At 63.4% G+C, this 14,326-nt stretch overlaps 5 protein-coding genes across 5 annotated transcripts; all 5 read left to right on the top strand.

Moving 5' to 3' along the window:
* Nucleotides 1-1,014: 1,014 nt before the first annotated feature.
* Nucleotides 1,015-1,860, top strand: LMJF_01_0260 (conserved hypothetical protein; the record flags this gene model as incomplete). The annotated part of the gene is made up of 1 exon (XM_003721498.1): nucleotides 1,015-1,860. The coding sequence occupies one exon, from the start codon at nucleotides 1,015-1,017 to the stop codon at nucleotides 1,858-1,860; it is 846 nt and encodes a 281-aa protein (XP_003721546.1).
* A 1,457-nt stretch (nucleotides 1,861-3,317) lies between these two features.
* Nucleotides 3,318-5,684, top strand: LMJF_01_0250 (conserved hypothetical protein; the record flags this gene model as incomplete). Its single annotated transcript, XM_003721497.1, has 1 exon — nucleotides 3,318-5,684. One exon carries the CDS (start codon nucleotides 3,318-3,320, stop codon nucleotides 5,682-5,684), a length of 2,367 nt encoding a protein of 788 aa, XP_003721545.1.
* A 785-nt stretch (nucleotides 5,685-6,469) lies between these two features.
* On the top strand, nucleotides 6,470-9,247 carry LMJF_01_0240 (putative DNA excision/repair protein SNF2; the record flags this gene model as incomplete). The annotated part of the gene is made up of 1 exon (XM_003721496.1): nucleotides 6,470-9,247. The coding sequence occupies one exon, from the start codon at nucleotides 6,470-6,472 to the stop codon at nucleotides 9,245-9,247; it is 2,778 nt and encodes a 925-aa protein (XP_003721544.1).
* Nucleotides 9,248-10,049: 802 nt separating this feature from the next.
* LMJF_01_0230 (conserved hypothetical protein) lies at nucleotides 10,050-10,466 on the top strand (the record flags this gene model as incomplete). The annotated part of the gene is made up of 1 exon (XM_003721495.1): nucleotides 10,050-10,466. The coding sequence occupies one exon, from the start codon at nucleotides 10,050-10,052 to the stop codon at nucleotides 10,464-10,466; it is 417 nt and encodes a 138-aa protein (XP_003721543.1).
* An 803-nt stretch (nucleotides 10,467-11,269) lies between these two features.
* On the top strand, nucleotides 11,270-12,277 carry CYP12 (putative cyclophilin 12; the record flags this gene model as incomplete). The annotated part of the gene is made up of 1 exon (XM_003721494.1): nucleotides 11,270-12,277. One exon carries the CDS (start codon nucleotides 11,270-11,272, stop codon nucleotides 12,275-12,277), a length of 1,008 nt encoding a protein of 335 aa, XP_003721542.1.
* Nucleotides 12,278-14,326: the final 2,049 nt, after the last annotated feature.

Genomic DNA, 14,326 nt, shown 5'->3' with positions numbered 1-14,326 from the left:
CGTCGCTTGTGTGTCTCTGTGATTGCAGATATCGTTGTGGTGGCCGTTCTCCTCGTCGTGTTGGCGCCCCCCTCCTCCGACTCCCATGGCGCCGACGCGGTCGTCGTGCAGTTGATGTTGATTCTTGCTTCAGCGCCGAGGGCGGCCCATTGTTTGGGTTCTGCACAGCCGCACGCATACGCGACGTGCGCACTGTGTGGCAGACAAGGAAGACGGCAGAAGAGAAAAGTGGCGGAGCGGGATGTCGGTGAGAGCGGAGGAGGATGGGAAGAAGTGGTCGGCGAGCGACATACAGATGCGCATACTGGTTGTACGGATGTCTATGCATCTCTTGGTGGTGCCGCTGCTGCTGTGTTTGCCTTCCGCCCACTCTTTCTCGCGGGTTTTGTTGACGTGCACACTGCGCAGATTCTGACGCGCCATCCTACCATAACACGTGCTATTTCAGGATGGAGGATGGAGGATGGAGAGAGACGGTCTCTTGCTCATCGCCATCTCTCTCTCTCTCTCTCTCTCTCGACCCCCGACAGGTCTGTCACATGCTCACTTCTGCACGAACACCCATGTGCAAATCCCGCACCCACAGACGTGTATGCGCAGCCACTGCACTTCTTTAATCCCACCGCACAGTCCAGCCTACGCTCTCAACGCGCGCGCACACACCATCCCTCCCCCTTCTTGTGTCCTCCTCTTTCGCTTCCTCCACCACACACACACACACACACACACACACACACACATACACACACACACACACACACACACACACACACACACATACACACATACACGGACAGACAGACAGACAGACAGACAGACGCGTATCCGTCCTCCTGCCCTTTCCCCGAAGACGGTCGAGGAAAGCCGCCGTCGCCACTCTCGCTCGCTTGCCACACTCGCTCTCTCTCTCTCTCTCTCTCTGTGTCTGTGAGTGTGTCTGTGTGTCTGTGTGTGTGTACACATGCGCTGAGCCTCCTACTCGATTAAGACCGAAAGACGCACTCGGCAACGGAAATGCCTCAAAGTGCGGCGCGGCTGAACCGGATGCAGATTCGTGAGCAGGAGGCGCTCAACCGGCAGCGCCGCATGCAGGACGACGCGGTGGCACGGCGCGAGGAGGAGGAACTGCGACGGACAAAGGCACAATACGACCACGTCAGCTCGCACGGCTACGGACGGGCTGGCAGTGGTGCCGCTGCGCCGAGTGGCAGCCGCGGCACATCCGACGATGTGCAGATTCGCGTGTACGTGCGCGAGTGCGACGAGGAGGCGAGCCAGTGCTTCAGCTACCGAGAGGCCACCGCTGCTAACACCAGCTCCCACACAGGCCCGCGTTCTGGTGCGTCTGCATCCACGTCGGCCGCTTCGCATGTCGCTAGACGTGGTGTCAACGGCGCGCTGCCACCTATTGGCTCGCCGGGGCGTCTTGGTTCACCGTGCGCGCCAGGGGCCAGTGCGGCGTCCGGCGGTGGTGGCGGCACTTCGGACGCCTCAGGCGGTGCGGCATCATGCGGGGTGGGTGCACCGAACCGGGCACGGGTCCCTCGATACCTGCAGCAGCGCAAGGCAGAGCTGGCGGCAGAGAAGGAGGCGATCGCCGCAGAGGCGGAGAGGCAGCGGCAACTTTCTCTCATCCCTGCTGGTCAGCGCCGCGTTTCGGAGGAGGAGAAGGCAGACACCCTGCGCCAGCTGGACGAGCGGCAGCGGGAGCTGGAGGGACAGCTGGCCCGGATTCCCATCCGCTTCGATACGCAGTCAATCCAGCAGCGGCGGCGCGCCATCGAGGAGGAACTGCGGCAGATCGAGACGACACGCAACAAGTACAGCACCAAAGGGACTCTCTTCATGCCGCTGTGCTAGCGCGCTCGCGACGGGCTCTTCTGCGGCGCGGTGGGGTGTCGCTGAGGAGGTGGAGGAGGGGGTGAGGGTGTGCTGTGGTATGCGCTGCGTTTGTGATAGAGTTATAGATTCGAAGAGCGAGAGACAGGCAGTTGCTTGTGTGGGGTCTGGAAAGGGGATGATGCGTGCACCCATGCACACACACACACACACACACACACACATCGATGCACGTACTGGCGCGTGGATTCCATATAGAGGGCGGGAGACAACGGGAAGGAGTTGGGGAGACCATCACACGGCGTACCTCCCGACGGCACCCCCCGCCTCTTTACTCATTGCTGTGTATGTCCACGGTCTCTTTCTCTTCTCTCAGTTTTTCCAGGGCCGGTGTGAGCGTGTATGGGGATGGAAGACCTGCACACCGATGCACGGCTTCCGCCTCGTCGTTGTTTTGCAGTGTTGCATGCTGTTCCATGTCGTCTGTTCCTGTTGTGTCAACCAGTATGGCGGATCGGAAGGCGTCCCTGCTTCGCTGTCTCTGCCGTCCCTCTCTGCTTGTCTGTGTATATGTATATGTGTGTGCGTGTGTGCGCGTGTGCGTGTTTGTGAGAGTAGCTGCTGGCGTTGTTTTTCTCCGCTCCTTCTCGCTGCCTCCCTCGATGCCCCCCAGATGCGCTCATCCGCATGCACGCACCCCTTCTACGCACTCGCCAGCGCGTCTCTCTCTCTCTCTCACACACGGGTGCTTACGTTCTTTACAGCCATCGCCGCACTTTTCGGAGGTGCCCACCCGTTATTGTTGTCGTTTTCGTCGTTGTCATGTTCTTGCACCACTTCACGCGCTTGAATAGCCCCATTCACAAGTACGAGCGCGCGCACCCCCACACCCCCACCCGCCAAGACAGACACACAGACACGCGCGTACTGATGCAGCGTCGCGTAGCTTCACTTGCGTGTGGGTGTGCTTGACGTGTGTGCGGTGCGTGTGTGAACCGTCCGCTGAACCTCTTCCCCATTCTCATGGACGTCGTTTTCGCACAGGAGAGAGACGATGTGGCGCTCCTTCTTACGGGATGGTTGTCACTGCGCGTGCGTCTGCATCTGGGTCTGTGTCTGGCCTCTGCATGTGCCGTCCTGTGGATGCCTTTCACTATCGTGACACCGCTTCCTTCATGCGCGTCTCTTCTCGACCTCTGTCCACCACCTACGCACAGACACGGGTGCGTACGCGTGGGCACACACACACACACACACACACGCATACATCGACACACGTGCAACAACACGTGCACGACTACTTGACGCTAGGGATAGATCGGCTCAGACTCACATTAGCCTTCGATGCGGGGCGATTGAAGAGGGGCGCAGCCATGGATGTGCGAGAGGAGCTGGTGCAGCTCTACCGCACCTACAACCCGCGGCGCCTCAACGATGTCGAGGAGATCGCGGAGCGCTTCAAAGGGCGCGAGCACGCCATGATGACGGCACTTCGGGCGAAGTACGCTCGCCACGGTGCGTCGACAGACTCATCGTTCGCTGGCAGCTCCGCTGCGTCGTGGGCAGAGGTGCTGCCGCGGCAGACGGTTTCTCAAACGCTCGAAGCAGCAGCTGCTGCACCTGCGGCGGTGGACAAGACGGCTTCGTCTACACCCGCTCCTGCTCTTTCGCTGTTTCGAACTGCTGATGCGCCATGCGCGGAGAGCGCATCCGGTGACGCGCCGCCTGCGGCGGCGTTTAGAGCTATAATCACTCCCTCATGCACCGGCCGTCCTGTGACGGAGCACACCACTACGGCCACCGCCGCTGCCGCTGCTGCAGCGCGCCACCAGCGCCACCGCGAAATGGTGCAGTTGATTGATCAGCTGCGCTCTGTCGACGTTGGACGGCTGGCCGATCGCATGGCGGTGCTGTCCGCGTCCGCGCCGTCACCGGCGTCGCGAACTCCGTGGCTACTGTGGCGTCAGGGGCGTGAGGCGTCGGCGCTCGAGGTGGACAACGACCGCAGTGATGGCCGATACAACGACAACAACAGGGAGCTGGCCGAGCTGCTGCGACACACTGCCGTCTTCTTGAACTTTTTCTCTCAGTGCGCCAGCCGATTTCTGCTGCTTGCAGAGGAGGAGGAGCGTCTGGCGGACGCAGCGTTGACGACGCCCGAGGGCGCATCGCCGTCACGGGCGCCTCCCCAGTTGCAGGAGCGCCAAGCTGCCGTCGAAATGCCGCAGCGACCGCCGCACCACGGCGACCACACTACCTGCGGCAGGCAGGACAACGCCGAGCAGATGCGGCGTGGCGCCGGCGGGCTTCCACACCGCAGCGGTAGCCACAGGCATGATCACTTGTGTGGTGGCAGCAGTCGTGGCGGCAACGCTGAGCGCGCGGCGCGCGGCACTGACACCAGCGCCTCCTCGTCGAAGACCCATATGGAGCACCCGGCCACGATCGTGTCCACCCCGGTGCACTGTGCAGCGTCTTCCCCAACACCGTCTGCTGCTGCCGCCGCCCCTGTCCACAGTCGCGAGGTGGACCACGCCGATGCAACGGTCTCCAGCCACCATCGGCGCTCTTCATGTGTGCGAGGCATCCGCCAGCTTCCCTTGCCTTCCACCTTGCCCCCGCGATCGTCGTCCGCCTCTCCTCCTCCGCGGGCGACGGGGCAGGACGAGGACCGCGTGACTAGCGTTGGTAATCGCGGCGGCGGAAGCCGCTCTCCGACGTACCGCACGACGACCGTCTCACCACTGACGTCGCCAAAGGACAGGCGCAGCGGGCACTCGCCCCACACGCCGTCCCAGCCGCGCTACAGCAGAGGAGGGGCAGTGCCGCGTGCGTCAGCTGCGGCCACGACGGTGAGGGCGCCTGCTGGCCAACGCAGCTCTTCCTCACCTCTCGAAAGCTCGCCCGCTGCCACGCCACCGCGGCCCCCGACCTCTCCGCCCATGCACGGCGGCGCACTGGTCGTGCGATCGCCACCGTCGCCGCTCGCGCGCAGGCGAGTGCACACGTGGACGCCGTCCTCTCAGCTCAACCATTACGCTGCAGCGTGCGCGGCTCTGCAAAGTGGTGACTGCGTCGTTCTGCAGCCTGGCGTGTACTATGAGGAGCTGGTGCTGGACGACTGCGGACACGTGGAGCTGACGAGCGCGTACCCGGGTGCCGCGGTGGTGCTGCGGCCTTCCTCGGACTTGGCGCCGGCTCTCCGCATCCGCGGCGCCTACAGCCGGGTGGAGCTGAAGGGCGTCGTGCTCGTACAGGGAGAATGGGTGGAGGCGGAGGGCGCCGCAGCTTCCGTTGCCCCGCGCTCCTCGTTCTCCACCGCACCCCCGCTGCCGCTGCTCTCGGTGAGCGACGGTGCAGCACTGCAGGCGACGGCCTGCCACTTCTACGGTGGCGCTGGCGGCGGCGTCGTCATTGCTGGACCGCACACGCACGCCACGCTGGATCTGTGCCTCATCTCGCTCTGCGGCTTCGCAGGCATCTACGTGCACCATGGCGCCAGCGTCGAGGTGCGGCAGTCCAAGGTGAAGAAGAGCGAGGCGGGACTGCGTGTGTTGCAGTCCTCCTTCTATGTGCATGAGTCGACGCTGGAGGAGAACAAGACGGACGGCATCGTCGTCTACGAGGGTGGCGTGGGCGTTCTGGAGGGTTCGAGCGTCATGAACAACGGCGGCAACGGGCTCTTCCTCGAGGGCGGTGCCGGGGAGGAGGTGCGGGTAATTGCCTCGACGATAGAGCTAAATGCCCTCTACGGGGTACATCGCTTCCGCGGGTCGACACTGCACATCCGCTCCTCCTACATCCGCGACAACGGTCTGTTGCCCATCAGCGAGGACGGCGGCTGAAGGGGAGGCAGCGGCGCACCACAGCGGTGGTGTTTCACGTATATGTCTGTTGCTGCGCCGTGGACGCGCGTGTGTGTGTGTGTGTGTGTGCCTGTATCACTGCCGCCACTTCTGCCCCGACTCTCCGCCGCTGGCCTCCCTCTCCTCCGCCAGTGAAGCCAGTAGCAAGAGCGAGCCCGGGTAGCGGGGAGGGGGTTCGGGGTAACGTCATGGACATAGATCACCCACTGGATGGTGCCGCAGGGGGGGGAGAGAGAGAGATGCCCCGCGCTAGCGGAGCACACGGTCTTCGGACACGCACATGCATACATGAAACGCGTATCAGCGCGCACCGATACACCTGCTACACACGTTGCCACGTACATACGGTGAGCGGTGTATCCGAGCATATATTCCATCAGGGCACACGCACACGCACGACGACCATACCGACAAGACAAGGGCGGAGGCGATGGAAAGAGGAACGCTAACGCACTGCAGGACCGCTGCCTGTCGCTTTGCCCATAACGACGGTGGGTGCGCTGCATTACGCGCTGCTGCTGGTCTTGATGATGCGTCACGTAATCGCTTGGTGTGCTGCATGCCCTCCACTCACCCACCCCTCTCTGTATGTCTGCCTGTCTCTGTCGCCCTCTCGCGGTGCTACCCGCTGCCACCCCCCTCCATCTTCTAACCCTTGCCCTCTCGCTGTGGCTGCGGTCATCGATAAGGAGCACCTTCTTCACGGTCGTGCTTGACAACCGTGCCCTCCGTCCCTCACACCAACTATAGACACTAAAGGCCACATGGAGCACGACGACCTCCTGGACGATCTTCTCTCTTGGACGCCGTCCGCGCCGCGCGGCAACGTCGCCAAGTCCAGCTCCTGCATCACAACCGCAGCCACCACCTCTTCCTCTTCGACATCCCCGCATGTGGTATCTCGGCAGCCACGTGCAGGCTCGCTGCAGGAGACGTGCGTGAACACGGCGGCGGCGACTACGAAAGCGGGTAACGTGAGCGCCAGCCACTGCCATCGCAATGCCAGCGATGCAGACGACGAGCAGAGTGCTCCGTGTACGGCGTCAGTGTCTGCTGAGACGTCGCCGCCGCCGCCGCCCACGTCAGGGCCGCCGTTCTCCCTTCCCCCCGACGTGGACGCAAGACTCTACCCGCACCAACGCGCAGGCGTTCAGTGGCTCTATTCTCGCCATTGCAAGTCCCGCGCCTGTCTCCTGGCAGATGAGATGGGTCTCGGCAAGACGGTGCAGGTGGCCGCCTTTCTTGGCCAGCTCTACGCGCGGCAGATGATCAAGACAACGATTCTTGTCGTCCCACCGACGCTAGTCCCCATATGGACGGCCGCCTTCGCCGAGTGGGGCGGCGCGTCGCTCTCGCGAGTCGTCGAGGTCATCCACAATGAACCTCGCAAGAAGCGGCAGGCGCGGTGGAGGAAGCTGCGCTATGGGCTGCCGTGTGTGCTGGTCACGACCTATGGCGTGCTGCGGCAGGACGCTGCCGACGTGAGCGTCACCCTCGTGGACTACGTTGTGCTGGACGAGGCGCACCTCATAAAGGACCCCAACACCTGTGTCTTCAAGAGCGCCTTGACCCTTGCGGCGCGTCACAAAATCGCGTTGACAGGCACGCCGCTCATGAACACGTTTGATGACATGTGGAGCATCTTCCGCTTCCTCGATGGGTCGATACTCGACATGGACAAGTCCGACTTCAATGCCATCAGCGCGACCTTGCTGCGCGGCAACGAGCGTGACGCCAGCGCGGCACAGCGCGAGGCCGCCTCGAGCGAGCTAGCGAAGTTGCAGGCCGCCATCCGCCCTTTCATGCTTCGCCGGGAGAAGAAAGACGTCGCTGCTCAAGTGCTGTCGAGTAGCAAGGAGGACGTCGTCGTGTGGGTGCGCTTGACGGACGTGCAGCGGCAGCTGTACGCGGCCTTCTTGGATTCAAAGGAGGTGGCTTCCGCGCGTGAAGGCGCTGCGGACGTGGACCTGACGGAGGGCACCGCTGACGAGGATGGTGTGGGCATGCAAAAGAGCTGCCTAGGCGGTGGTGGCTCGTCAGCTGCTGCCGCTGTGTCGACGAATCCTTTGCTTCTACTCACAATGCTGTCGCAGATCTGCAGCCATCCCTGGTTGAGCCTCCTTGATGAGGCCTTCGCGGCTGCTCTCGCGCGCAACCCGTACAAGGCACCAGTGGCAGAGATGGGTGATATCTTCAGCGGCGCGAAGCTGTGGGTGGCGCTGCAGCTGCTCCTGCACTGCGTCTCGGAGCAGCGCAAGACGCTCGTCTTTTCGCGCTCAAGGCGAATCCTGCGCCTCCTCAGCTTCCTCCTGCAGGAGTGGCGGCTGACGCACACCCAGGTGGACGGCGACACGCCGAGCGAGCGCCGCTGCGCTGAGGTGGACCGTTTCAACAACGACGCGGGCGTGTGGGTATGTCTGCTCACGACGCAGGTCGGCGGCGTCGGGCTCACCTTCAACGCTGCCTCGGCGGTGGTGCTGCTCGACCCCAGCTGGAACCCATCCGCGGATGCCCAGGCCGTCGACCGCGTTCACCGCATTGGCCAGCGGCGCGACGTTGTCGTCTTTCGCCTGGTAACGTGTGACACGGTTGAGGAGAAGGTGTACCGCAACCAAATCTTCAAGCGCATGGCAGCACTGCAGTCCATGAAGGGCGATGGCGGCAGCAGCGGCGGAGAGGGCCGCCGGCCCCCGACAGCGGATGCTGGTGGCGAGCTCTATCGATACTTCACGCGCGTGCAGCTGCGCAACATGTTTTCCATGGACGATGGTGCACAGAGAAGCACAGCGGAGCAACTGGAGGTGCTGCACCCCGGGCGCGTCCGCGCGCAACTGCGCGAGGAGCTCCGAAGGATCGACGGTGTGTATGACGTAAGTGACAACGCATGCGTGCTGACGGAGCCGGTGGACGCGGACGCGGCGGGCCGCGACGAAGCGCAGCTGACGCACTCGCCTTCGGCCTCGCCGGAGCGCACGTGGCGCGCAGGCTCTGTCTCGCCACCGCCATCGCAAGCATCGCTGTCCCAGCAGGCGCTGACGCGCGTACGCAGTCGCTCAGATGGCGCAGGAGGCGACGATGATGCTCCTCGGCGCCGCCGCGTCGACGTCGAGGACACGCTGGCCACCGCACATGCCGCCACAGTAGGCTGCGGCGCTTCCGCGGATCCTGGGGAGGCGCTCGACGTGGCTGCACGCATGACCATGCTGGCGACATCTCCAGTGGCCGTGCTGCGGGGCACCCAGCACCTCAGTAACTCGCCGTCTCCGTCACTTCTCCCTGTCAGCTGTACCACGACGACGACGGCACTGAACCAGCTTGAGGGCTCCGCGAGCGCGTCACTGGCGGCCCCACGCCCGACAGAGGTGACTGCAGGCGATGACGCAGAGATGGTGTCGTCGCCATTCCCTCTGCTGGGCGACTCGCTTGAGCACGCCAACGACGCCATTTCGGCGGCAGCAGCAGCAGCAGCAGCAGTGGCGCGGGGGCGGGCAAGCGATGACTGCAGCTCCGCCGACTTCGCATCGTGCCGCTCTAGCTTCTGAGAAGGGTGGATGGGTTTGTTCCCGGCGCCCCCCTCCTCCCCCTCGCTCACTCCGTTTCGCCTCCGTTGACCCTCTTGTGTGCAGCGCTGCCCGTGCTTCCTTCTCTCTCCCGTTCTTCTTTTTTTTTTTTCCTCACCGCGTTCGATACTCGCACACTCCCTCGCACCCTCCTCTACGTCTCTGTGCGCACACGGCCGGGTGGTCGTGGGTGGCGGGTGGTGGTGGTGGTGGTGGTGGTGGTGGTGGTGGTGGGGGAGTGCGTGCGTGCGTGCGAACGACCTTCTAGATGGCTTCCCCCCTTGTGTTTTGGCGCACTCGCACGAGCGCGTCGTCGAGCGCTCACTTCGCTACTCACACGTCTTGTATACCCCCAACGGAAAAGAAGAGCTGACATGAGGTATGCACGCACGCACACGCATGAGCACGCAAGCAACCCCGCTTCGCACCTTCTCTGCTGCCTAGTGTGCTCGTTTCTGTGGTGCCATGCGATCGTCCTCTGCGCGTGGTCGCGGACGCGGTTGCGGGTCTCCATGTGGCTCCGTGTTTCTGTCCGTCTTCTGCCCTACTGGACGTGTTCGCCTCCTGCACCTGTGCTGCACCCGTGAAGTGCCGCAGCGCTTGCTTGTCCTCTTTCCTGTCTTAGTACTGCTGCGCATCGACACTCACGCCCCTCTACCCTCGCATAGAAACAGCTTGCCAGCCCTCCCACACGTGTTGGTGTGCACTCACGCCTCGCATCGCTTCACTGAAAGACGTGTCGAGGGCGCTCGCAGATTAGTCGCGTTCTCCTCTCCCGACGCTGATGTACCGCACGGCGCCTCAGATTCTCTTTCAGTTTGTGGGTGGCCTGAGCATCACCCAGTACACCTACCCCATCCTCTACGACGTCTTTACTGGCGAGAAGACCGGTGCCCACGCCACCACTATCACCACGTCCAGCAGCAGCGGCAGCTTCTCGGGGCTGTGGGGCAGCTGGAAGGGGAGCTTTCAAGCCCCTATAGCGGATTGCACCCTCGCAGACGACATCGAGGAACTCCTGCGCACCCACTGCTGGCTTGCGGCCGCAGCCCTGTCGCTCACGGTAGTCTCTGGCGGCGCGCCAGCGCTGCTAGGGAGCGGGCTTAGCATGTACTGCAACGGCGGCCCCGAGGGCAAGGCCCGCTACTCCTTACTGAAGCAGCGGCTTCGCAACTTCTCCGAGAATGGCCATCACGCCTAACACACTCTTCTTCGTTTTGGGTGCCGTTGATGTTTCGAGCGGGTGGAGGTTGACGTCGGCTGCGTCATCGGCGGATAGACGTGCGGGGCGGTGTGGACGTACACACACACACACACACACACACACACACACATAAATTTATGCGCGACGTTGGATCCGTCTACCTCGCCAACTGAGGGGGAGGAGGAGGAGGAGGCGGGGGGCTCCATCGGGAACGGACGCTGCTCAACACAGCATTACGGGCCGAAGGGCCTCTCTTCCCAGTACGTCCAGCACGGCCGACAACGCAGTTCGGCTTGCTACCATTTTTCCCGCCGCGTCGCACCTTTGGTGAATCATCTCCGCGCCCTCGCCCGGGAAGGTGGCCAGCAGCTGGGGACGAAGTCTGCCGTCTGACCTCGTAGGGCTTCCTCAGCGTCTCCAGCGCCAAAGTAGCGCCTTACCCTGGGGCGGAGGCGAAGCCGAGTCGGAGGCGCGGCCCTTCCGTCCAGCCCTCATCGGCGTCGTGCGGCTCAGTGTTAAGTGGCACGGTCGCGCACGCCTCTCCGTACTTTGGATTGCCGGTCCATGCGTGTGTGCCGCTGGTGGCGCGGCCCCTTACTCGCTCCTCCACACCTTGACCCTCTTCTCTCTCTTTCTCGCTCTCGCGCGCGCTGGCGAAGGAACAGGCGCCAGTGGTTGACACACTCGTGCCTACTCCGCAAGTCTTCTCCTCTTGCTTTCACGGCCATCACAGCCGCCTCAGTGCCTCTTTCTGCCTGCTCTTGTGTGCGTCTGGGCAGCTATCATCGTCACGAACCACCATGAAGGGAGTCACCTCGTTCACCGTCTACGGGCTGGTCCCGGCGGCGGACTTCCAGCGTTGTGCAGAGGCGGCGGCGTACGTGAACGACAAGTACCCGGAATCCTATGCCGTCATAGTGAAACTAGAGCTTCCACGAGACTTTGCCGAGCGGCGGGCTGCGTGGGCGTCGGCGGGGCATCTGCCGTCCCAGCAGCAGCAGCCGACAGACGCCTCGTTCGGTGAGAGCGGTGGTTCAGCTACCACGGCGTCCACGGCTGCTGCCGAACTAGCCGCGGTACTGGTGGAGCAGCACGGCAGCGATAGCGAGCCACAGTGCCTTCTTACTGCAGAGACCTTTCTGCACAACATCGCTACTCACACAGATTATAAGCCCGACGCCACGGAGGACTACTACACCGCTCGAGGCAAGCGTGCGTGGCGCGCCTTCCTCGCATCGCGTGGCCGACAGTACTGCTGGATGGACGTGTCAGTGGACGGCGTGGCGGTGGGGAGGGTCTGGTTTGAGCTGTACGCGTCTGTGGCACCGCTGACGTGCAAGAACTTCTGCGAGCTGTGCCGCGGCACCACGGTTGCCATGGGCGACACCGTCGCGCACAGCAGCGTATTCGATCCGCCGCCGGCGCAGCACATCGGCTACAAGGGGACTACCTTCTTCCGCACCTTAAAGGATGCGTGGGTGATGGGGGGCGACGTGACCGGTGCACACTCTGGCAACGGCGGGTACTCGTGCTACGGCCGCTGCTTCCCCGATGAGACGTACGCCGTCCCCCACGATGCGGCTGGCATTCTAGGCATGTGCAACGATGGCCCGCACACGAGCAGCTCCGCCTTCTACATCACGCTTCGACCCATGTCATGGATGAACGGCAAGTACGTTGCCTTTGGTCGAGTCATGGACGGCATGCACGTGGTGGATGCGATCCACGCGGTCGAGGCGCGTCACAACCAGGCCCCGAAAGCGTCCATCGTCATCACCGACTGCGACGTGCTTGACACGAGTGTGTAAGGAGAGGAGGGTGGGGAAGGCTAAGGGTGTGGGTGCCGATCCGCGAGAGAGTCGGGCTTGCTCAAGGCCGAACGAACAGCAGGCGGGTGTGGGGCGGCACAACGGCGATCAGCATGGAAGCGGCAGCACCTCCCACAAGCGGGGAGAGCCCGTGGCGGCGGTCGCTTGCACGCGCAGGTGTGCTTGGTGGGGGTAGGTGGGTGGGGTGGGCGAGAGAGAGGGAGGGCAATAGGCTAATGCGTATATATATATATATGTGTGTGTGTGTGTGTATGTGCGGAACCGTGGGTCGTCGCTGCCTTGCATATGCGTGGTGGCGGGTGCTTGCCACCGCGTCGGTGAGGTTCTGCTCTTGTCCTGTGTGTGCTGCCTCCATGCGAACCGCGTGCGGCTCGCCACCCGCCCACCACCGTCGCCCTCCACCGCCCCTCCTGCGCCCCCTCACGGCCTCTCTTCTCTCGTTCTCAGCGTCTTCTTTGATTTGTTTCCGTTGATGCCCCGATGTACTACTAGACACACTTCAACTTGCAACACCGCCGTGCCCCACCCCTTCCCTCCCTACCACGGACATCATCTCCACTGCCTGTGCCTGTCTGTCCGCCGACAGTGACAACGGCGACGCGCCCTTCCGCCTCGGGGTGTCGTGCTCCCCCCTCTCGCTCTCGCTCTGCCAGTCTGCGGGGTCTCTGTCTCACTGCGTCTTCTGAGTTCTCTGCACCTCGAAGGCGCACAACTCATGGAGGACAGCTGGAAAGGAAAGGGCGCACAAAGACACACACACACACACACACACGGCCAGTGCCGCATCGCCACCCACCTCTTCTCCACCACACTCTCGCTTGTGCACGCACGCACAGTAGTGTGCGCCAAGGACGGAAAAGGGTGCGGGGTGCGGTGCGTACGCGGCGATGGAAGAAGTGACTCACGTACGCCACAGCGTACGCGACGGTGCAACTTTTCACTCTTGCGTGTGTGTGTGTGTGTGTGTGTGTGTCTAACTCTCAGTTCATGTGAGCAAGGAACTGGTAGTGGTGGGCAGCCTTCGCTCCGCGCGTCACCCGGGCTCATCCGTATCCACCCCGCCCACCCCGCCCCCTCCTTTGCGTCCCTCGGCGAGCTAGCGAGGGCGTGCGCGCTTGCTGGTACCGTTCGCCTGCTTCGCGCCCGCCGCCCCTTCCTCGCCTTTCACACTCCACCTCCCTCTTCCAACGCCCCTTGCGTGCCGGAATCCCGCCGTCCGTTCCGCATCCAGGCCCGGGCACGCCTCACAAAACACGGCGGGTGCTGCCGCGGCCACGGATGACGATAGGGCCCGCCACGCGTCACCGGCCAGGTTTGCACGCTGCACATCCCGCGAACGGTGCGAGGCCACCGTTCCAGTGATGTGCACGCACGCTAGGACGTGGCGGACGACATCTCACACTTCACGGCTGCGTCCGCCACGGCCAACGCAAGAGCTCTGGATACACGTACTGACGCTTGCGCAGCGGATTTCCATAGGCTTCTCTCAGCTCCAGGCAATCGGTTGATGAGCCGCGTGGCACGGCTCCTCTGTCCAGCGCGGTGTCCGCTGCATCATCGATGTGGGTGCGGGAACCGAGGCACTTGGTGAGCGTATGGTGATCGCCGTCGATCGGTCGCACACGAGCACGCGCGATGACTCTGCGGACTGCCTCGGACGCGCCGACTGCATGGATGTCCTGCGCGTTCACGTCTACTGCCCGCAGGATCCGAGCACGGACTTCAGCTGCTGATGCGCGTGCTCGCTCCGTCGTGACAACCCACTTTATTCAAACTTCGTTCACGGAGTCGCTGCCGTTTTATGTGCTCAGCGCGACAGCTCCGACCCGCGATGACGGGGGGCACGCACCTCCGCGCGTGGCATCCCAGGGCCCAGCGCACCCCTCCACCCCCGCTCTCTCTCTCTCTCTCTGTGCGCGGAAGCCCGGCAGCCCCCTCCCCCTCTATCCCTGCCAACGCCGAACCACTTCTGGTGCTGACAGGGGTGGGCCCTTACGACGTAGGGCGAGGTCAGCGCGACGTAGCGCC

The sequence above is a fragment of the Leishmania major genome, chromosome 1 (assembly GCF_000002725.2).
Source record: "Leishmania major strain Friedlin complete genome, chromosome 1".
NCBI classification, from domain to species: Eukaryota; Euglenozoa; class Kinetoplastea; order Trypanosomatida; family Trypanosomatidae; genus Leishmania; species Leishmania major.
The sequence above is the reverse complement of the archived record's forward strand: the minus strand, read 5'-3'. Positions and strand labels throughout refer to the sequence as shown.